Genomic DNA, 23,805 nt, shown 5'->3' on the forward strand with positions numbered 1-23,805 from the left:
AAATTTCCTGACATGTGCTTCTCTTTAAAAAGCCTCCACTCAACTGTCTCCACTGGTTTTAAGAGGAAGAGGAAAGCTTCCCATGTCAGACCAAAGGTGTGTTTCAGCGTTACACCCATGTGCTCTGGTATGCATGACTTCTCCTTCACCTGACACTTACGAGCATGTGGTAACACTTCAACCACGTTAACACTCTGTGAACAAATATTTTTAAACCTGTATTAATTTCACTTCTAACTTCTCAAATGAAGTATCCAGAACTGGTGTGTGAGGATTCCATAAGTACTTGACACTTTTTGCCATGTAGAAATGACATACAAATATAAGCAGCTTATATCATTGACTTTTAAAAAACCTTTAAAAATATTTATTTTTCCACTGCAGTGAGAATCTGTGTTGTTATATTGTTATATCTTTATTGTTTATTGATATTAAAGACATTTAATTTCAATAAACATTCTCAGCTACAGTCCAAAAATATGTACATCCAAAACATTAAATTGAGTAATAATCTTTTGAAGCAATAAATTGTATAGATATTTCATACAATTTTATTTTAAGCTCAGCATAAACAGTCATATACAGTATATGTAGGTCAATATGAAGCAAAACAAAATTGACCGTAGTTTATTATAGAATACCAAATATGTGATGTTTTAATATTATTACTATTGTTACTATAATAATAATAATAATAATAATAATAATAATAATAATAATAATAATAATAATAATAATAATAATGATAATAATAATAATGATAATAATAATAATAATAATAATAATAATAATTATTATTATTATTATTATTACTATTATTATTATTGTTGTTGTTGTTGTTGCTGTTGTTGTTATTATGTAAAAAATATATATATAAAAGAAATGCTTACATATTTAGATATATGTGTATACCTGTCGAATTTCTCATAACTTTATATGCAGTTTAATCAGACAAAATTAACACTATAAGACATTTCATTTTGATTCAACATGATAGAAATACATTGATCTGACCCTTGAAATTGTGCATTTCTATGTATTTCAAATCAGTTTGAGTGGAGTTATTTATTTATGATCTTTGTCTTCATAGATCATGAAGATTGTTCAATGGACATTCCAAAATGACAAACACATTAGCATCAGTGGATGTTTCCATCCGAGTGAATTTTTAATGTTATAGAACCAGAAAGTGTCCAATAAAATGATCCTGATGAATGACTGAACAGTCTGTCATCGCTTCAATGAAACACAAAGAGCACACTTTGTTCTTCAGTGGACTAAATCGTGAACAACGTCGTTAACAGGACTGTATTAATTGTGTTGAGTCAGGACCTTTTTCAAGATGTCAGCTTTTACTTTTTATACATATACACAATACAATTCTGCACAGACATGTTTTGTCTGTTTGTACAAATAAAATCTGGATACACCTAGAAAGTTTGTATAAAAGCAGGAAACGTTCAAATGAGTAACTCACTTTTCTTGAAACTGAAGGATACACACACACACACACACGCACACACACACACACACACAAACACACACACACACACACACACACACACACACACACAAATGCATGCACGCACACACACACGTGCACACACGTGCACACACACTGATGATATTGTTCTCAAATATAAATTAAATGCAGGCATATCAATGAGACTCAGCAACAATGCAAACTATTATTATTAATGTAATTATTATTACAATGTGATAATGTACATTTATTTAGTTATAGTAGATAATCCGCAGAGCTTGTGTGTATTTTTATTTTGGAACAATGTCTTTATATTGAACTGCATCTGCCAGCTGCAGGATTTCTCACCCGTGGTTGGCTAACTAACTACACGAGCTAAGGAAGTAGCTAAGCAGTTATTCAACTGTATTATGCATTAGTTTAGTGTTAAAATTTTATGAAAGTTATATTTGCATAATGATTCAAAAAGTTAACAGTTTCAACTAAAAAATTATTTTAATAATCTGACCTTCCGTGTCTGACCTGCCCATTCTGCAGGCTTCTGTTGGGCAGCCGTCAGCACAAACTTGACCTTTGGAAGCGTCAATGCTAAAGGGCAGGCATTGCTCAGAGTTCACAAAGTAACCGCGCCATCATTAACCCTTTATTGCACAACAGCAAGACAACAAAGGCCCTTCTATACAACAACTTTTTTGTTTACACTGAACAAAGCAACAGTAACATAAAACTCCATTGTGTGATTTGGAGCAGGAAGCTGACGGCTAAGTGTGTGAAAGAGTTGTGACATCTAACGTATGTATTAAAGGACACAGGGTATCATTAAATTGTCTTAAAAATGGGGGCTGATCTCTGTTCAGGGCATTAATTAAATCATTAAAATATTTACAGTTACAGTAAATTCATTGTTCTTTGAATTATCTGTTAAATGTGACAAGGTACTTATAAAATCTTGAGTCCATCCATGAATAAACTTACAAGAAGCTGGAATTTTGACTGTTACTTTTAAAATCTTTGTTTTTTTAATTTATAGGACTTGTCATTTAATAATGAGCTCTGATTATGGCTGTTTATTTAGATGCCTAACCGGATGCTAGGGACTGGAACACAGGTGTCTGACATTCACAAAAACACAATGAATAATAGGGTATTTAATTGTTTGGTTTATTATGTCCATCCAGTGTGATTATCGGTGGGCATTTTCACCACTGTTACCTCCAAAAAACTGCTACGACTTTGATGGTGAATGCCTTTGTGATAAATGTTGACAAGGTCTTTTACCTGTATTTTACTACTGTTTATATAGTACTTATAATAGTTAATTAGTACTGTAATGAGTAGTACCTAGTTAATCTTCAACATGAGATTTTGTCAACAAAATGTAATAAAAATGCTCATAAAATCTGTCCTGGTTAGACCGGAGATTGAGAAATACGTTCAATTTAAATCAACCTGATCACATTTCCTACATAATATTGAGATATGCTCAGTTTAATACAAAGTAATAACTTAATTTCATTGGTAGTGGTGACTGTAAATGTTCAGTTCTGTATTAACTCCATTGGTGCGCCTAAGTGATAATTATTATAGCCTATTATAATCATTTGACAGTTTTCTTGCTTGTGGTGACAGTTAACATCTCGTGTCAGAGAAGTGACGACTACATCCCTACCTCAATCAAACAGGTTATATTTTTATTGGCTTGTCTCTTTGCGGTATTACTACAAAGGTTATCAGCAGTTTCTAATTGGATGGGTATGACCCGAGGAACAATCCATTTGATTTGGTGGTGATCTGGATCATCATCCGGATCCAGATGTTGTTGTTTTTTTAATCTAAGAAAAAGATTCTTTAGAGGTTTGTAACAATTACAAGATTCCAGCTCCTTAACTTTATAATTCATACAAATATCGGATAAACACTGCACAGCTCTCTGTAAATCTATAGGACTATAGAATATTCACCACAGTGAAATAACAAAACAGACTTGAGATCAGATTGTGGCTGAACCTGTTCTGATTCACTTTTGTGTAACATCTTCAAAAGTTCTGATCTACAGCAGATCCTGAAGAAAACTTTTCTTGAAAAGCCATCAAACCAATAATGAAACCAGTGCAAATTGTAGGTGTAGGTTTTAAGATCCAGGAGTTCATGTTATGAATTATTATGAGGGCCAGGCAGTTACTGGACTCTTGCTTTAGACACAATGACATAATGGGAGAACAAAGGTGACTTCAGTGAGGTTTGTTCTCCCTGACGGTCGTCTAGTGTTCTAGTTCATATCATGAGTTCTTGTGCCGTAATTCTCAGGTGTGTATTCAGACACACTAAACAGTGCTCATGGAGGAGGTTTCAATGTCACTGCATACAGATGCTAAAGAATGACTGTAATGAAGTACCTTTATTGAAATACTCCACTTTGTATTTTACATGAGTGTTTCTCATTCATGAGATTCATTACATTTAATCTATTACGTCTAACTGATCTGTACTTTTACTCCAATATACAGTATTTAAGAAAGATTTTTTTCCCACACACTCCCTGTTCATTAAAATCATGTATCTTGGATGTGGTGATGTTATAATTCTCAAACATCTGAAGGTGAAGCTGATTGAAGACACTCTTCTGTTGCCTGGAAGCTGACTTCTCACAATAGATGAAACCTCAAGATCAGTAGTTTAATCCACTGAGTTGTGGGCTGAGGACCGGAGGGTGGCCGACTCAAGACCCAGGTGCCAGTTCACATCCTGAGCACTGCCGAGGAGCTCTTGAGCAAGGCACCTGTATGAGTTGAGTTGCTCATTGGGTGCACCAGAAAAGAGCTGCCAGCCACACTCTACCATCACCCTCCCCTTTGCATGCCTGCAGGCCCTGTGTGTCTGTGTGTGTGTGTGTGTGTGTGTGCGTGCTAGGGCCTGCGTATATACTGTGTGAAATATATATATATATATATATATATATATATATATATATATATATATATATATATATATATATATAAATGGTGAATACTGACTGAATATTAACATTCTGACTTTAATTTCAAAATTCTGACCTGACCCTCAGAATAAAATACATTGCTTATGGTGCAATTGCTCTTCTGTACTTCTCACAGGATAGCAGTCCTCCATCATATAATACTGTATTATGTAATGATGTAACCTTCAACCACCCAATAGTACAGAAAGATGTTGAAATGAGCACAACCTAAAACAGCAAAAACAGAAAAATACAGCAGAAATATTACCAGTAACCCAAAAGCACTGCAGCCCATAGTAATGCAGAACGAGATCTACTTAATACACGAAGAACAAGCTGAACAGGGTTTCTGACAATGAGGGACTACAGGAAGCGTTTAGATGTCATTTTAAGTATTGCTGTAATGCTGGCCTTGGTTTAGCCTGAATTTCAAGACAACTGAACTTTAATTCATGTTTAACTGTGACAGAGCCAATGAGCACGTCTGCAGACCACCAACACACTCCATTATTTTTTAGTAGCCCCGCTTTTTATGTCTTCCTTTTCCAGCTGCACAGATTGGATCATTGTGTATTGAATTTGCAAAAAAAAAAAAAAAAAAAGGTTTTGCTCTAAAACACAAAGCACCTTGAAATGATTATGTAAGGATACTAATGTTTCCACCGGGCTGCGACGTATAGTACGACTTCTGGGTGTGGTATTCTGGGCAACAGATATTTAATTCTGTTGTTCGGCGGAGAAACAAGGGTTTGGTGTGACAAGAAATTACAAATAAATAATAAATAAAATTGAAAATAATTTTATCTCCTTTTCAAATAAATTCAAATGTTCAACAATTCTCTCAGACAAATCTGCATCTGAAAATAATTTTCTAACTTTTCTTGTGTCCTTTCAGTCTAACCAGTCCAAACTGAACTAACAGCTGGATTACTCTTTAAATGGTAATGTATTCTAGGAAATTTACTAAAACTCCTGCTGTTTAAAAAATATCAAAAAGGGTATTGAAATGAATCCCCAGGAAGAAAATTTGACGTGGGAAAGGAATTTTTTGTAATAATCCTTCAACAGATCAATTTAAAAGGATTAGGCCTCAGTAATCCTGTTTTGATGTAATCCACTACTTCCTAGCCTTTTACCGTTAGGCCCTTAAGCAGAAGGGTATTCCCTTGACTGACAATTACCGATAATTATGATGTCAAAGTGAAAGCTTTATACAGCTAGCTGTGTCCTAAATTACCTATAATTGACATGGTCATTTTATAAAATCATTGATGATGTTTGACGACTCTTTTTCCTTTTCCAGATGTTTCTTGGCGCAAAAGACTCAATTCTTCTGATTTATGACTGAGAGAAAATGGCTCCAGGACACTGGGGCACACAGAGACCCTATCCTGAGAAGGATTATGTTGTTTTACACATAATTGAAACCTAAATGTTATATTGGTATCAGTTAAAGGTGTGACAATAAATTCTTTCCACTGTTGGAGCATAAATGACGGTGATCACTGGGTTTGATTTACAGTACTTCAAATGACATAGTGCAACCCGACCTGTATCCAATGCATTACAGGCAAAGTATGAATTTAATATTTTCAGAAGCTGTTGAAAAATTCCACAGATCATCACTTACAGATATGACTTTAAACTACAGGTCATGAGGAGTTTCCATTTCAGAGGGTCTGAAGAAGGCACCGGGAAATTAGGATGAAACATTTAACCTGACAGCAGCCACCAAAATCCATCTAAGAGTTAAAAGACAATAAAAACAAATTGTTGGTAATGAGAGATTTGGAAGCTCATTCTGACCTCCAGAGAGTCTCAACAACAGGAATTGTGTGGGACAAACTGAAAAACTAACAGGAGTGATGCGGCCAAATATTAGAGTTTAAATTATTTACGAAATGACAAACAAAACCTTTGCATAATCTTTGATTGAATGTTTCAAAATTTCAAAATAAATTTTGAACATTTTCCATTTTGGCTTGATCGTTTTTTTTTGTTTTACATTATTAATTTGGATTTTGATATAATGTACATCCCATACTATACTCTGGATAGAAATAGACTACCATTAAATAACCTGTTGATAGTTTAGTCTCATATTGACACAGAACCACAATAATTTCATTTTTTAAATTTTTCCTGACCACTTCATCTGCTAGCGCAGGTCACGGGGAGCTGGAGCCTATCCCAGCTGGCAAAAGGTGTGAGGCGGGAGAAACTCCGGTGGCGACGCCAGTGCACGGCGGAGCTGCACAGAGACAGAACACATCTACACACACACACACACACACACACAAACACACACAAACACACTCACTCCTACGGTCAATTTGGGACCTGAAGCACATGAGAATCCGGAGAGAACCCATGTTCACGGGAGAACATGCAAACTCTGCACAGAGCGGGACTCGAACCTCTGCCGCGACAGCGCTACCTGCTGCGCCACCGTGTCGCCCGAACTATAATAGTGTCACACAGAATGTATAAAATACAAATTATGAACAGAACCTAACCTAACTTCAATTACGTAACTATGGATTTTGATTTGACGTGGGTTTTTTTTTAATCTACAAAGAGAACAACTGAACCAATACGGCTCAGTAAAGGATAACTACGATTAAACCCTTCATGTTTACGTGTACATTCCTCACTGTAACTGAAAAGACACAATAAACCCCAAAGAATATGATACTAAGAAAATGAGACAAAGAATGACGTTGGCTTTGAGTTTCTAGCTTTATGAAAAATATTTAGGCAGGCAGAGAACCTCCGGAAAGACAAAGAAATTGACTGACACCGTTAGGTGACACTAAATTAACTTTTGACAGAAGAAATTCTAAACAAATTCTCTGCTAAATGAGAAGTTGAAATCATAAGCATTTAAAGGAAAAAATGTTTTTTGGTTTGTTTTTGTCACATTCAACATGTGAAAAGTAGGTTACGGTGACTACATTAGTTAACATTAAAAAAACAGATGTAGAATAACCTGTAATCTTCTGCTGCTGTAAAGGGAGGTTACATTTCAGCGATCATCAATATCCAGTAAGAATGACTTTTGACCAAGGTGCTGTTTATCAAAAGTAACAGTCTGTCTTTAAATCTTGTTGGGCGGAGTTAAATACACAATTAAGAACTGGTAAAAATGAATAACAAACAATGAAACCAGTGAAATACAGTCAAATAAAAGACTACAATGAAAGCATAATAACCCTTGTTTTCTTTTTTTTTTTTTGTGGAACTCAGAAATTGAAAAATAATCGTAACTAATCTGACATTGCTATCAACTAGCATGGCTTGTTTGCAGCTGGAAAATCTGCTACGCTAACTATGCAAAGTCTTATTCCATGTTCACACCAAACTCGATGCACTTTTTTTTTTTTTTTGCTCTTTGCATCAAGATGCAAAGTCGATATTAAGCTGTGACTGGATGAGAGTAGACAAGCATAAGGTGACAGAAATGGCATTAAAGGTTCTTATTGCATCATTCAAATTCAATAATTTCATCTCGGACTCAGAAACTTCTGTATTATGTAACAACCTGCTAGTGTTAAGATTCTCAGTCAGCAAGGAATGGAAGAGGAGCTAATGGCTTCATGAGTGTGTCTCTGGTAATGCTGTGAGTCCAGACAGGGCAGCGTTTGGTTTCCAACATATCTGTCCCTTCTACAAACAAACGCAAAGCAGCTATTGTAAATGAATGATTTAAAGAGAAATTAATATATTGTATATTGTGGCTTTGCATAAGTAACATAAAATTGATAGTCATGCAAAAATATGCATTGTGTTTTGTGTGAACGCAGCATTAGAGACAGTCTGAGGAAGAGTAGTGGATGGACAATTTTATGTTGCAGAGTACAACACAATCTCAGATCAGAACTCTGTTTTCAGACCTGACAATCAAACCCCCTACCAATTTAACCCTTTTAATCACACTGATATTGAGATCTGAGCCCCAATTTTGACTTAAGATGCGCTAGAATCACACAAAAAAAATGTACAGCTAATCAAGGTTACGTTTTTCAGCTAACAGAATTAGCTGACAGACAGTTGGAAGCTCATTAGCAGTCTTGCTGGGTTTATTTATAAAGCTACAGTTGCAAAAGTGCTATCATGTAGCCAGAATGACTCCATTTTAATGGAAAGGCTATGGTCCGGATGACAATATTTTCCGACTGCTTGAAATAAAGTAGATCAAAGCAATGTTGTACCAATTTTTAGAATTAAGTTAGTAGCATATCTCTACAGTTGAGCTCAGTCAGTTCTATTATCTTTGCTTCCATAGCAGTTCAGACTTTAAAAAATCCATATCCTGTGAGCTTGCTGGTATAAATCCATTGTTTGTCCTGGAAGCATTGTGTTTTCCTGACAGTCACATCATCTGAGTTCTTGGCATGGAGTCCTGCTGGTGTCCAGGGTACCAGTGAGCAAAATTGTTCATGTAACCTCCAGAGTGCACTGGTGTGCCTTTGGCAGCCATGCTTATGTCCCACAGGGAGCATGGAGAGGAGGAAGACGGTGGCGGGTGTGCAAGGTGGTCTCCTTCAGGCCCACATGGTCCATTCTTCATGATCTTCTTGTATTTGGATCGTTTGTTTTGGAACCATATCTTCACCTGAAGGACAATGAAAAGGTTGATCGATGAGAAAAATACTCAGAACAAAACTCCAGTCTAGACATAGTAAATGTATGTATGTATGTATGTATGTATGTATGTATGTATGTATGTATGTATGTATGTATGTATGTATGTATGTATGTATGTATGTATGTATGTATGTATGTATGTATGTATGTATGTAAGTATGTGAGTATGCATGTATGCATGTGTGTGCGTATGTATGTGTTGTATTTCATTTCCCACCCAACCGGTCTAGGCGCATGGCCACCCTCAAGAGTCTGAGTTCTGCCCAAAGTTTCTTCCTCAATGAGGGATTTTATCACGTACATTTGCACTGGAGGGTTCTGTTGGGTTTCTCCATCTGTTAAAGCACTTTGAAATGCCTGCTGATGTAATTAAGCGCTATACAAACAAGAAACAATGTAGTCACAAACTGCAACATCCCGTGAATTAAAAATTTTACCCTGACTTACTTGCATAGGTCAAAGATCAAAGCTAGTGCTCTGACCTACTGTCGTCTATGGTCTAACTCACACTGGCCTCCCTCGTCTTTCTATCTTATGGGGTTCCTGAGTGTACAAAAGTTTAAATTTGACCTTGACCTAGTTTTCTCAAGGTCAAGGTCATCCTCTCATTGTCATCCCCTTTGCTGCCCAAATCATGTACTTTTTGTTTCATCTTTCTATCTGAAACGGTTGCGAAGATATTTGGTGGACAAACTAACGGACTAACGAACACTGACAATTACAATCCATCACCGCTTTGAGGCGGGATGTAATATGATCAATCAATCGATCAATCGATCAATCAATCAATCAATCAATCAATCAATCAATCAATCAATCAATCAATCAATCAATCAATCAATCAATCAATTAATCAATAAATCAATCAATAAATCAATCAATGATCGATCAATCGATTGATATACGTATGTAATTACGTATATACGTATGTAATTACGTATATAAGTATGTATGTATGTGTGTCTGTGTGTGCTAGGGTTAGGATTAGGTACTTACATACAGTATGTATGTAAGTACGCATGGATGCTGAACTCATTGACCGTGTTTAATATTATTGAGAAGCTAATTGTGGTCTGATATAGACTTTTTTCCCCCTGGACGATGTACTGTCAATAGGAACTTTAAAGAAAACAAAAAACTAAAGCAAGACTGATCCACAATGAGGAGTAATGGGTTACTGGCTGATAAATGAGCTTCCTCGAAGCCTCTTGTCATGAGACATTCACTTGAACTGCTGAAAAATGTTTTTGTGACATTTCACCTGCTACAAACTTTGACTAACATTTCCAGTCCTAACATCTGTGCTAGTAACGTTAGCTGGCATTCCCTGTCTTTAATCCTCTACAAGACATGTAGTGTTACGAGCCATTAAATCTCTGGTAGAAATGTTGCCACCTTTCTCCTAATTTAAAATATTATTGGAAATATTAGCTGATATTGTCAGGTTTATCATTGCTAGAAATGTTAGCTAATATTACCAGCTTTCAGGTTTCTTCCAGTAACTTCACCTAACTACACAAGTTCTTAAATGCTTAAATCCAAAATTACAAATTCAGGCTTAAAATACTCTGTTATTTGCCAGAAGTGAATTTCATTGAGAAAGAAGGAAAAATTATATTTAAATGGTCAAAGTTATTATTGCATATTTGCGAAAAAGTTAAAATTTCCAAATAAAAATAATAAAAAACTAGTCACATTTGTGAAATTTGTTTGTCACGTGGAAACCCCCACCCCCATCCTGCAAATAATAATTGCTACTGAATAGCAAAAGGCATCATTACATATTTGTTTGTTGTCTTGGTTTTGCATCTAGAAACCTTTTTTTCTGGCGGAGATTTTGTGAAATAAGAAAACTAAAAAAAAAAAAACCACTGCTGGAGACATATTTATATCACACTAATTTAACTATAACATCAAGAACTACATTCATTTATATATTTTTACCTTCTGTCAACAAATTTTTAGTGTGACATAAATATTGACTCTCATCCATTTTCATCATCCTCGAAATAGTCTTTTTAGGACTACAGTATTTAATTGCTCCTCTAAAGTTAGATTGAATGAACAAAATGTCAGAGGAGAATCAATTCAGCTTCCATGAAACAAGGTGCAGCGAAATTATAGCTAAAGCACAACGACAGACCACAGGACTATGAGGATATGAAAAAGACTTATTATGACGAGTCAATGATGATGAGATCAAATTAATTCTATCCCAACCACAAACACACCTTTTAGAAATAACCTTACATGTAATAATAATAATAATAATAATGACAATAATAATAATAATCACAATCATAATCATAAATCATTCGTAAATAATCAGACGAACATTTTTTGAGTGCACAGGACAGAAATAGCATTAGATAGCAAGTATAACTGAAACAACATGACTGTCTTGCTAGATATTACACATCATCGTATCATCCTTAATGCAGGTTTTCTTAATACCAATCTACAGAGATTAAGTATGGGACTATTTTTTTCCCCTCCTCATCCATATTTAACCCCTTCCCCCTCTAGAGTTATCCACTGAAACGCAGCACCGGCATCACAAACTGTTTTTCCTGATGGTAATGTCCTGTTACTATGTCACCTCTGTGCTTCTTTCAGAAAAACAAAGCGCCGCTGTTGGAGCATCTGTGTGTGACGTGCAACACATTTCAGCCATAAAGCCTGTCTGACACAACAACAGCACTCTGAGGCACGAGTCTACTAGACTTGGCGAGGTCTACAAAGTAAAATCTGTGACATTTGGGCTGAAGAGGAGCGGGCATTGTGCGCTGCACTGAAACTGTTCTGATCGTGTCGTGCTGAAGCAGAAACGGAGCGTCTCATCCAGAAGCAGAAGAGCCTCGATGAGGCTTTTAGGGACATGGCAAAGCATCACCATCTGATGCTTCGGTATTGAGATACTGCTTTGATCACAGAAATTAATTCCAGCAATGCTCACAATGTGACACTAATAGCTATGTAACCACAACCACTACAAATTGTCATTCTGAGCCTGACTTATTCCTGATTCGCAGCCTTTTGTTTCAGTCATTTTAATTAAATGATTAAAAGAGAAAGATTCAAACTGAATTTATGCATTTAATTGGGTATTTCATTTAAGTGCTTGTGGGCTACCAGTGCCCCATAATCCACACTTTAACAAGTCACATATAATTGGAGATGTACAGTTAAACTATCATTATTAAAGGTTTTATTTTATATTAATAGGTAACAATCACAGTTGTTTTTATTTGGGACACGAAACACAGCAGCTATAGCAAATGTGTGTGACAGAATATGACAGACGATATAAGAATATAAGAAAATACGATTTAAATGTATCTTCAATCATTTCTGTGGTTAGTTGATTCAGGTGTGTGTTTGTATAACTGGCATTTGTTGCCTGTGTCTAGCGTGCTTTCAAATTGAGCATTAAATTACACGAACATGCCTTTGGGGCATCCTGTCAGCCTGGCGGGAACACATGAATCATAAGTAATCACACGCAGTCAGTGAAGTACACTTTTGTGTCAAACAGGTTTTAACTGCAGAGTAAAGGAAAATGCGAGTGCCCAAAGGACTGGTGCTACACAACAAAGAGATAAAAGAGAAGAAAAGGACTAAAAAACATTCATGGTGATAAAAATGTTTTCTGTTTTATGCTGGGAGTCCTGGGAATTATGACCCTACCATTTTATGGGTATTTATGAAAATGGTTGAAGTGGTTTATGGACGATTTTTGATTCTATATAAAAAAAATCTAATTTAAGAATGGCTCTAATTGAATATGTGGAAAAAATTATCCCTTTACCCAATTATCAAAAAGACAACCAGATTTCTCACTCAAAGGAGCAATGCAGAGCGAAATTTAATTTGATCTCTATTGTTCTAGTGTATCTGCTGACGTCAGTCACAGCCCATTAGATGTCAGTATGGAGGTGGCAAATTCATAAAATGAAGCTGTCACTCATGTAATTACATTGTTATTCAGAAATTAACATGTAATTGCATTTTAAAGTCTTGCTGTATCTTCTCTAGTTTCTATAATGAATAAATTCTACAAATAATAAAAGTCAGCCATATCAGACTTGAAGTCGTAACAGCCGTGACCAAAAATATGCTGCTCTTCACAAGTCTATAGACTGATATAAAAAAAAAAATTACAGCAATTAAACCATGGTGCCTGCAATTCTAAATTATTTCTAGTCATAATGGCAACCTCAATGTTATTTCACAAAATAAAACCTAGTCAATATGTGGAGCGCTATGGTAAAGCCAATCGTTGGACTGAGTAGCATTGCTCTAGTTTTCAGCAGTGCAATTTTCATCTTTGCTTATTCAAATGTTCATTTCAGATATTTTAAAAAAAAACTGTTATTTGTATTTTCAATACACATTTAATTGTAAGGTGTATATTGCTAATTTATTTTTCTCCTTTTATAACAGTCGTGAATATGAGAAATGAAAAAATGAAAAAGAAATGCAACGTTTCAAAATGCATTTCCATTAGAACAATAAGTTCCAGATACGTTCCGAAAAAGACCACAGAAATTACAGAGCACCTTGTATTTAAAAAAAAAAAAAAAAATTCTGACGGATTATGACTAATCAAATTTAAATTATGGAGATGATTATTTGTCCAAAATGAAATTATATTTGTGACTGATTTTCCACAGAGGTAAATAGGACAAGCTGAACTGACATTTTTACTTTACAGACAGCAAAGAACACTTTCAATTCAATTGCATATTGAAGTGTGACAAATGCATTGTGGTTATTTTAAATTAATTGCTAATAACTAATATTAGTAGTAACCAATATTTGAAATACCAACTAATATTGTGACTAGTCCTAAAAGCCGTTCCTTGGTACGTCGTCTTGCTAGCACTGAATAAACCTTATAGGGGTGGCCATAGGAGCTCCGGATACAAGCCCAGGAGTCATTCAACAGCACGTAAAGTTAATGCAACCTCAGTGAGAGGATTTCTTCTGTAATTATTGGTTTCATATTCCAGCAACAACATCAAGCTGACAGCTTCCCTGACAGCGCGACTAATGACACCGACATTAGGGGAGGAGGGTGGCAGAGAGGCAGGCCAGGTGCCATGGAGTGTGGTTGGACACTATGCGCATGAAAACGACACATCCAACCACTTTTTTTTTTTTTTTGCGTTTGTCTGTATATTCTTGAATCTTGGGTAAAATCAGGAGTCTTCTTTAAGAATTTCAGAAATAAATGGTTACCATTTGTTGGGGGCGGGGGGTGGGTTGGGGAGGGGGGAGGGTGTAGGCTATGTGGACCTACTGGTGTGGAGGGAGGGAGAGTCTCAAGGAAAAATGTTGGAAGTTTGCTACGTGCCATTTCTCAGCTGCGTCTGGGAACATGAGCGATTCAGATGGAAAGTGGTCAGCGGTTGGCTGCCAGCCTAATGGCATGAGGGCAGTACAGAGATATGGTGTATGATCCCTATCTCCAAGTGTGTGTTTCTGTTTCTGTGTGTGTGAGAACACACATGTGTACATGTGTTGGAGGAAGGGCATGCATTTGTGTATGTGCACGCATATGAGGAACACATCCATGCACGAAGCGTTGTGAATGTGTTTCTATAGTACAGATGAGAGTAATTACAGCAGACTGAAAGAAAGCAGCATGGCTGCTGCTCTAAATACAAACTGGCCTGTGCCTCCATTCATCTGCCAGCGAAGACACTACAAATCTGTGAAACACAACACTGCAACATTTCAAAAAATGTAATTTCATGTGGCCACTTTCAGAAGATCCTTCTCATCTATAGCTGTTCCCACTTAACAATTAAATTGCACACTCAAATATTTATTGTAGATGAAGTAGTAAATAACCTGCTAGCCCCGTCTTTTCTTCTTTAAATGTAAAAATAAAGTTAGAACTGCTCTGTGAAAACAAAGGGAAATTGTTACATTAGTAAAAGTGATTTTTTTTTTTTTTGGTGCATGTGTGTGTGTGTGTGTGTGTTCGGGCGGGGGCTTAATAAACCTGCATTCATTCCACAGTTTTATAGAAATCCCCAGAAAATGAAAAATGGAAAATCCTGATAATATTGGGGGTTTTTTTGTCATGTCTTCTTTATTTTTTTATGCCAAAAAACGTAAATAAAAAACACAATTAGGCTTCTATTGCTCACAGCTAGAACACCCGACTTGTTTTGAATGATGTAATTAAATAAAATGAAATGCAAAGACACAACCAGATGTAAAATATGACAAAAACTGACGTTGACGTGAGAAATTTAAACTTGGGCACAAAATGTGTGTAACACTCTTGTCGCTAACACCAGTAGGCACTGACGGTCTCCAGACGTCATATGTGTGGATGTCAGTAGGGCAATGATGCAGAATGTCAGACACGCTCATCATCAGTGACCAAAAACAACGATAAAGTTCTGAAGATTTGTCTTTTGTATTCCTCGTGCGAGTGTCTTGAGTAAACTCAAATGACATTCGTGTCAGGAAAGAGAGCATTCACGTTTGATGTGAACGCACCATTAGGCTTAATTTGGCAGTTTAACCCAGCAAGAAATACAAACATAATTTTTCCTTTCCTTTAACTGTTTAACTGTCCAAGTTCCATAATGCTTATGAAAGTTACTGGGTACACACACCACTGTTTAAGATCATGACTCATAACTTGTTCTCTCTTTTCTGATCGCTTTCCGCCCAGCTTCTAGAGACGTTGCCCTAGAGATCTCAACAGTTCAGCTGCCGCTAAGTAAAGCTAAGGGTTGGTAAGTCTTCCAGTAGGTACAGCTATGGGTAGGTACAGCTATGGGTAGGTAAAGCTAGGGGTAGGAAAAGCTAGGGGTAGGAAAAGCTATGGGTAGGTAATCTAGAGGAAGGTAAAGCTATGGGTAGGTAAACCATGAGGTAGGTACAGCTAGGGTTAGGTAAAGCTATGGGTAGGTAAATCTAGGGGTAGGCACAGCTATGGGTAGGTGAAGCTAAGGTTAGGAAAAGCTATGGGTAGGTAATCTAGAGGAAGGTAAAGTTATGGGTAGGTAATCTAAAGGAAGGTACAGCTATGGGTAGGTAGTCTAAAGGAAGGTACAGCTATGGGTAGGTAAACTTAGGGAATGTACAGCTATGGGTAGGTAATCTAAAGGAAGGTACAGCTATGGGTAGGTAGTCTAAAGGAAGGTACAGCTATGGGTAGGTAATCTAAGGGAATGTACAGCTATGGGTAGGTAATCTAAAGGAAGGTACAGCTATGGGTAGGTAATCTAAAGGAAGGTACAGCTATGGGTAGGTAATCTAAAGGAAGGTACAGCTATGGGTAGGTAATCTAAAGGAAGGTACAGCTATGGGTAGGTAATCTAAAGGAAGGTACAGCTATGGGTAGGTAATCTGAAGGAAGGTACAGCTATGGGTAGGTAAAGCTAAGGTCAAGAAAAGCTACAGGTAGAGGAAGGTACAGCTATGGGTGGGTGAATCTAGGGGTAGGTACAGCTATGTAAATTTAGGGGTAGGTAATCTAGAGGAAGGCAAAAATATCGATAGGTAAATCTTGGGGTATGTAAAGCTATAGGTCGGTAAATCTAGGGTAGGTAACGTTAAGATCAGGTTATTTTAGAAAACGGGTCGTTTCACTGGATCAGTGGATGATGACATCAAACGATAATAAAATTGGCACGACTGTGTTGTTTGGATGGAAAGTATTAGCCTGTTAGCTTAGCTTAGGCAAATTCAAACTAAGGAAATTCTTGCCTTGCAGCAAGAAGGTTTGGAGTTCGGGTTCACCTGAGGACCTGGGATGTTTCTGTGGGGAGTTTGCATGTTTAGGTTCCTAAAGAACCACCACCAGAAACTTGCAGCAGAGGGTAACCACCGACTTTAAATTAGTGCTAGGTGTGAATGAGTGATTAGTCATTGCTCTTTATGTTCTTTATGTGGCCCTAGGGTGAACTGATGACTTGTGTGGGGTGAGCCTCGCCTCCCCCCCAGAGTTTGCTTGGATAAGCTCCAAATACTACCCCCCCCGATCGAGTCACTGGGCTATAAAGGTCAGCAACAGAAATTAATAGAAACACCTGACAATTATCTGCGAACAAGTCCTTGACATTTGGAGCTCAATGGGATTTCCCGATCAAGTTGAAAAAATGAAACACACAGTTGTCTATAAAAGACTATACAGTGGAGAAGTAAGGGTAAAGAAGCACCCATATTCTCTATTCCAAACCCACAAAAATGCTTCTGCATTCCTCCAATTACACCCACTAATCCTTTAATTGCCCTCTGGTATCAAGCGAACATTGAAAAACTGCAAGAGAATATAATAGAATCAGCCAGAGCCCATTTCTGTTGATCCAGAGCAGCTTAGAGAATACAGAGAGGAAGAGAATGTTAAAAACAGGGCTTCTGTGGTGATCATAGATGTGACTTACAGGAGACCACATTCAAAACCACTTCGCCACTGAGAAAGGCAAAAGTAAATGAGCAGATTGTCTCTTACTCCCAGTGTAAACTTAGCTGCAGCGGCTAATTCATGTGGGATTAGGGTCGCTCATCTGATGACATCAGCTGTTTATATATACTCAGTCCACAGACGCGCGCACACACACACACACACACACACACACGTGTATTGTATTCCACACTGGGTCTATTCCCAACACTTCAGTGGAACACCTGCTAAATCCTCAAAACTCTCACTCCTCTCTTTTTTAACGTGTGAATTCTGACTGAGAGTTTAATGACTTTTAAAAATAACCTTGTGAGGTTTTTTTTTTAACATTTTTTTAAACTCATCTATAACATGTTTCTCTCCTACTGACAGAAGATGACACCATTCACCTTCTGTCACAGAAACAAATAATTTTCTCTCATTTAAAGACTTCATTAATTTGTGGTGTTCCAGTATTTGTTCGACAAAGAAAAAACAAGATAAGTTTCAAAAACCTCGCTCTTTTGTGAGAAAATGCAAAAGTACCATGCAAAAATAAGAATGATACATATGTCACATTTAATTCAAACATAATAAATAAATAATAATACATATTTGAGACAAACTCAGCTCTGAGCTGGACGGAGCAGCGGCTAGAGGGATGATGTTCAGCAGGACTGTGACAGCTCTGGATATTAAGAGCTGTAGCAGAAGAACATATTGTCCATAATGAGATAATCCATGTGTTTTTCTGCTGGTGGATGTTAACGGCACCAGTTGAATATTTCTTTAATAAATTAAAGATGTTCAGGAAGTGAAAGAACAATCAGAGGGACCAACCATGAACCTCCGTAGCCATTAAAAAAAAAACAGCCAATAATTAAAAAGTATCCGCTCGCCTTCTGCTTTCTATTTCATCTCAGGTTTAAACTGTTTGAAATGGATTTTTCTTTCACATACGGAGAAGAGAAAAGTCCAGATATTTAAAAACAGATCTCATATTGGTGTCTAAAGCAGTAAAATACTGTGAGACATTGGACCTGTATTTGCAGGGAAATCCCAGAAGTTCGTCTGAACGTTTCGCCGGCTACAAACGGGACTTGTTCAAACCTGACATCATCCGCTGACTTCATGCAACAGACAAAATGGCGGCCGTTGGGTTTTTATTTGCTTGCGACTGCACGTGTGTGTCTGAAGGAAAGACAACAAACAGCTCTGGGAGGGGACAGACAACCGGTCTCGACACCGGCTGCAGACGTGTAAACGTACACCCGCTGTTACACCCGACATGTGAACACATACGCTGATGACGAGCAACTGTGACTAAACTTCTCATGACATTTAAGAACGTGAGTCCGTGTAATGATGGCCACTTATTAAGAATGACATCAGTTTTTAAGAATGCTCCTGTGTCTGTTTGGGCTTTTATACTGGACCCATTACACTTTTACTGGGAACCAATCAGCAGGTCGATGTGGCTCCATTAACGTATCCATGATGTCGGGCCAACAACCTCTAACCGGATACAAATGACCCCCGTTTAAAGAGGAATACTCTTTTCAGAATACTCCATGGAATTACAGTGACTCTCTAGAAACCCCCACTGGTGCATTTCATTAAAAGCCTGTTACTATAGCGATGATGATGTCTCGTGAGTAACGTAGGTGTTTAGTTGAATTCAGCAACCTTATTCTTATATTCTTAGCTTAAGGATGGCTTTTTCTGCAGGTGTTTTGCTTCCTATTGTAGAAAGATAACTTCTGGTTGTGGGGATGATGTGGGGACACCTGGTTATTTCTACTAATGCAGTATAATTATTTAGGAAATTATTGAGATGAGTAAACAAATTACTTCAAAAGTCAAGTTTTACCCCAGAAACTTTTTCTCTGAGAGAAGTCATACTTACAAAATGAGCATAAATTCAACGTGTAACCATGAAGACTAACAATATTGAAACGTAAAAAAAAAAATCTTAAATAGCTAAAGCTACAACCTCACACGACGACTGATGTGTGTAAAACGTTTGAATGTGACGTTCGGTCGACCTGAACCAATCTGAGAACTCCTCACCCTCCTGGTGGAGAGGAATATATATATATATATATATATATATATATATATATATATATATATATATATATATATATATATATATATATATATATATATATATATAATTTATTTTTATTTTTTTAATAGAAAAAGTCTGAGAAAAAGTGATTTTGTGTGGCGTCCAACAGTACCTGAGTCTGCGTCAGGCCCAGTTTGGCTGCCAGGTCGGCCCTCTCCGGTAGAGCGAGGTACTGGGTCTGCTGGAAGCGCTGGTTGAGCGCCTGGAGCTGCAGGCTGGAGTAAATGGTCCGAGGCTTCCTGATCTTCTTCCCCTTCCCGTTCAGCCTCACCTCGCCGTTCTCTATCACCGCCGTGGGCTTCTCATGCTCTAGAGGGGGGGGGGAGAAGAATTTTTAACAAAGATAAATATAGACACAACGACTTCAGAGGGGGACCGACGTTCAGGCTGGTCAAGATAAGATTAGTCACATCGATTTATCCCCCATCAACTTGGAATAAACCTGTGTTTTACCCACAGGTCATGTCTGCCCTGATCTGAAGGTGCTTTACAAATATCGAGATATTACATTTTTCCATTTTTTTTTTTAATTTGTAAGTGATCTTTTTTTCAATTTTATTCCGCTAAAATGCAAATACCAAAAAAAAAAAAAAGAGGAGTCGATACAAAAGTAAAGTCAGAAAGGAGCAGGTTTATTTTTAGACCACATCCATGTGGCCTTTATCTGAGCGTGATGGAATTTGTCAGGACTAAACAGAAACACATTCATGACACTGAAAAGTTGTACATATGTTTTCAAAAATAAAATGTTTTTTTTTTTTTTCACTTTACAGATTGAATGCAACCTGAACTCTGTCCAATTTAACCACAAAACATCCTACTTGTAATAATTAAATGATTCATAGAAGTCTTACTTAAGTATATAAGCATAAGGCCTTTCTTTTTGTAATTGTGTGTGATGTGAAATGATGATTCACTCTGTTGGAACAAATGTTGTTGCTGAAAAAAAAAGCAGGTCAGGGATCTGGATTATGAAATCTGGGATGAAGAGAAAGCTGTAAAATGAGCGGAACAACTTTCTGAGAATGGATGCAAGCTAGAAGGTGAATCCTTTGTCCTCTCCGGAACAGTTTTACGTGCAGCTGAGCCCATCGTTTTCCTTCGTCTCTTGTTTTTTAAGAAGGCTATACGACCGTGTTCGCTCGCCCACGCTGATCTTTGTTATGACATGAGCTTATAGCCTGCAGTGGCAGGAGGGAACAGCTGCAGACAAGCCGAGGCCCCACAAGATGTTCAGAATCGGTAACTGAGCTGCTGCTCAGGACGCCGTGCGTCACACCGGAGACGAGAACGCTCAGGCTGCTTTAGAGGAAAAGACGAGAGATGGTCAGATTAGAAGGGGGAAACCAAGACGGTTTCAATTCACAATCTGTGACTCGATTCAGTGCTGATATTCAGGCTATTGATCTGATCAAATCGCTGGATCAGGTCTGGTGTGGCCTTTCATGAGGCATCAGGACAAAATGACATTCACAGTAAAATCCATGACATTTATGGCGATGAGACAATGTCCAGTGTTTTAAGCCTGCTCCTCTGAGCACGCTGATGATGTGTCGTTGCTGGTAACATTTAATATTTGTGTATAAAATATCTACAGAGCAGCTAAAAAGTGCTGATGCTATGTCTGTAAACCATGTGATTTACAGCACCTTCAATGAAAAAGTTACATAAGACATCTGTTGACATGCAAACAGACTGTAGTTTCTTTTGTTTTTATATCGTGATCCCATATTTGTCTTTATTAATAGTGGAAATATGTTTTTAACAGCTTTTATCAGTGACTGAATTGCACTTGGACTCATTGAAGGTCCGTGTGTTTTTGTCTGCACGTATGACTGCCTTGGAATATACAAAGAGATCTTTAGTTGCATTATTATAATTATTATAAATATTATTATCACATATATTTGTTTCTTTTGGTGTAATATGGATTGGATTTTTATTGGTTTATTGTGTAACATTCACATGTATCAAATATAACAGCTGATGTTTTGTATTGCATACTTCTGAATATTCTTCAGTATGGGACTCATTTGCAAAAGCTTTTTAAATATGATATAAACAACAAATTTTTATATGTAAATTATATATTTTTTAATTTTATGTCAAATATTACTCACGCTATTTTGATATCATTTTAATATCTAAAACAAGCAGCAAAATTGTGAAATTCTTCTTCTTAATATTATTATTATTATTGTTATTATTATTATTATTATTATTATTATTATTATTATTATTATTGTCATTATCATCATGTTATTTATCATTAGGAGGAGCACAGGCCCGTCACAGTGGAGCAGAGGGAACAGGCGGACTGTGGGTTTGGAGCGCAGGTCCCGGGCCGCTGCGGGACACCACAGGGCCGGTGCCGGCTGCTTCCTGCGGAGTCTAAACGTCTCTACAGGCCTTCAACTCAAAGCCAATTCAACCCCAAAGCACACGAACATGACGCTGTGGCCGACCCGGTGTGTGCGTCCAATTATTGAACTGCACTTTGGCTTATTTTAAGCCCATGTTTAAAATGATATAGAACAACTTCATCTGTTTTTATGGGCCCCGAAAAAATGCCATCTGTGAAGAATTATATCCCCCCCCCAGATATTCTACTTTTGTCCGTATTGTTTCATTTATTATCCTCCGATGTTTACAATCAGCATCATTTTTGATTAGATCATCACATTGGTATTTATCTAAAACGGAACACACAATCTTTAATGAAAAACATATTTATTTTTCTTTCTTTTTTTTACCACGGATGGGCCCAGAAAAAAATTAAATAAGTCACGACTGTGTAAAAGTGAAACTTCTAGCTGTTTGGATCCTGTTTCAACTCATCAGCGCCTGAAATAAATCTGTGGTTCCACGTGCCAAGATGTCACCAGGTGACAGGAGCTGGCGACACTCAGGTGACTAAAGAGCAGCGCGGATGTGAATATTGTTCCCGCGTAAACCTACCCGCATCCTCCAGCCTGGTGTGTCCAAGCGCGCCGCCGTGACTCCCGTGCTGGTAGGGCAGGTAGGCGCCGTGGTGGTGCGCGCTCACGGGGCTGTGATAGGACGGGAATCCCAGTGGACGACCGTAAGAAGATGCTCCGGAGGAGAAGGGCCCGTCGTGCTGCGAAGGTCCGACGGCGTGCAGCCCGTGGACCGAGTAATGGTTGTGGGACAGGCCGGGGGAGTGCTGCTGGTGTCCGGGGTAGCCGTGTCCGCCAAACTCCAAAAACGCCGATTTGGATGGATCAGGCGGGACTAAAGTGTCCGATATAGAGCTCATAGTCATCATTGGGGTGGGGGGGCAATGATGCGGTGTGAAATAAGGAGGGTCAGCTATGACCTCCAGTCGGGGGTCATGATAAGAAAACCCACCATCAACGATAAAAATAAAAAATAAAATAAAAAGTCAGAGGACTTTTAGAGAAGCGTTTCCACTCATCAGCCGGTTCGTGATAAATGTCAGCAGTTCAATGACAAATATATAAATATAAAGCGGGTTCACCCTCCGCTACATCCCAGCTGGGGGGAAACGTGAAGCGCAGAGTTTAACACCATGGATAAAGAAGACGCATGACGGGCCGACGCACAGCCAAAGACGGTGAAAGCAGCTAAACCTCAGGGCGCAATGGCCAAAAAAAAAATCGTTTTAATATCCTCTGATGAAGACTTTCCTCCCTTTTTTTTCCAAAGAATTCAGCGGTCCGGTGCTTGTTTTCCTCCACTGTTTGTGAAGAGCAGCACAAAGCAGTGGCGTGAGTTCCTCCTCTCCGGCGCGCACTGCGCGTCTGCGCGCACCGCTCTGCCTCGACTTGGCACACAGAGCGCTCATTGGCTGCAGCGCTTCACTGTGTCACACAAATCACTCTGAGCACCGGCGGTGGACCGCGGCTCTCCGGTTTTTTGGCGGTCGGTAAGGGGCCTCGGTGCCCCAGAGAGGTCTGGAGAGCAGAACCGTTTGTGAACACCACGTGTAGAAAAGCCAGGAAATAAAAAGAACTCAAATCACGAGGTGATCTGTTCAATGAATATGAACCGGAACGTTTACTTAAATCTTTTAACTGGATGATTCAATAATCAATAAATTTCATAACTACTAGAAAATTAGGCTTGCTATTAAGGTAAATTGGGTCATTTATATGACTTAAATGACTGATTTTCGC

General features: G+C 37.8%; 1 protein-coding gene across 1 annotated transcript; it reads right to left on the reverse strand.

Annotated features, from left to right (window-relative positions):
* Positions 1-6,899: 6,899 nt before the first annotated feature.
* LOC137609702 (homeobox protein Dlx4a-like) lies at positions 6,900-23,411 on the reverse strand. The gene is made up of 3 exons (XM_068336912.1): positions 22,607-23,411; positions 19,761-19,957; positions 6,900-9,075 (listed from the first exon to the last, which is right to left on the reverse strand). The coding sequence occupies exons 1-3, from the start codon at positions 22,932-22,934 to the stop codon at positions 8,833-8,835; spliced, it is 768 nt and encodes a 255-aa protein (XP_068193013.1). The 5' UTR covers positions 22,935-23,411; the 3' UTR covers positions 6,900-8,832.
* Between the last annotated feature and the right edge of the window lie 394 nt (positions 23,412-23,805).

Source organism: Antennarius striatus, chromosome 16 (genome assembly GCF_040054535.1).
Source record: "Antennarius striatus isolate MH-2024 chromosome 16, ASM4005453v1, whole genome shotgun sequence".
Lineage (NCBI taxonomy): Eukaryota > Metazoa > Chordata > Actinopteri > Lophiiformes > Antennariidae > Antennarius > Antennarius striatus.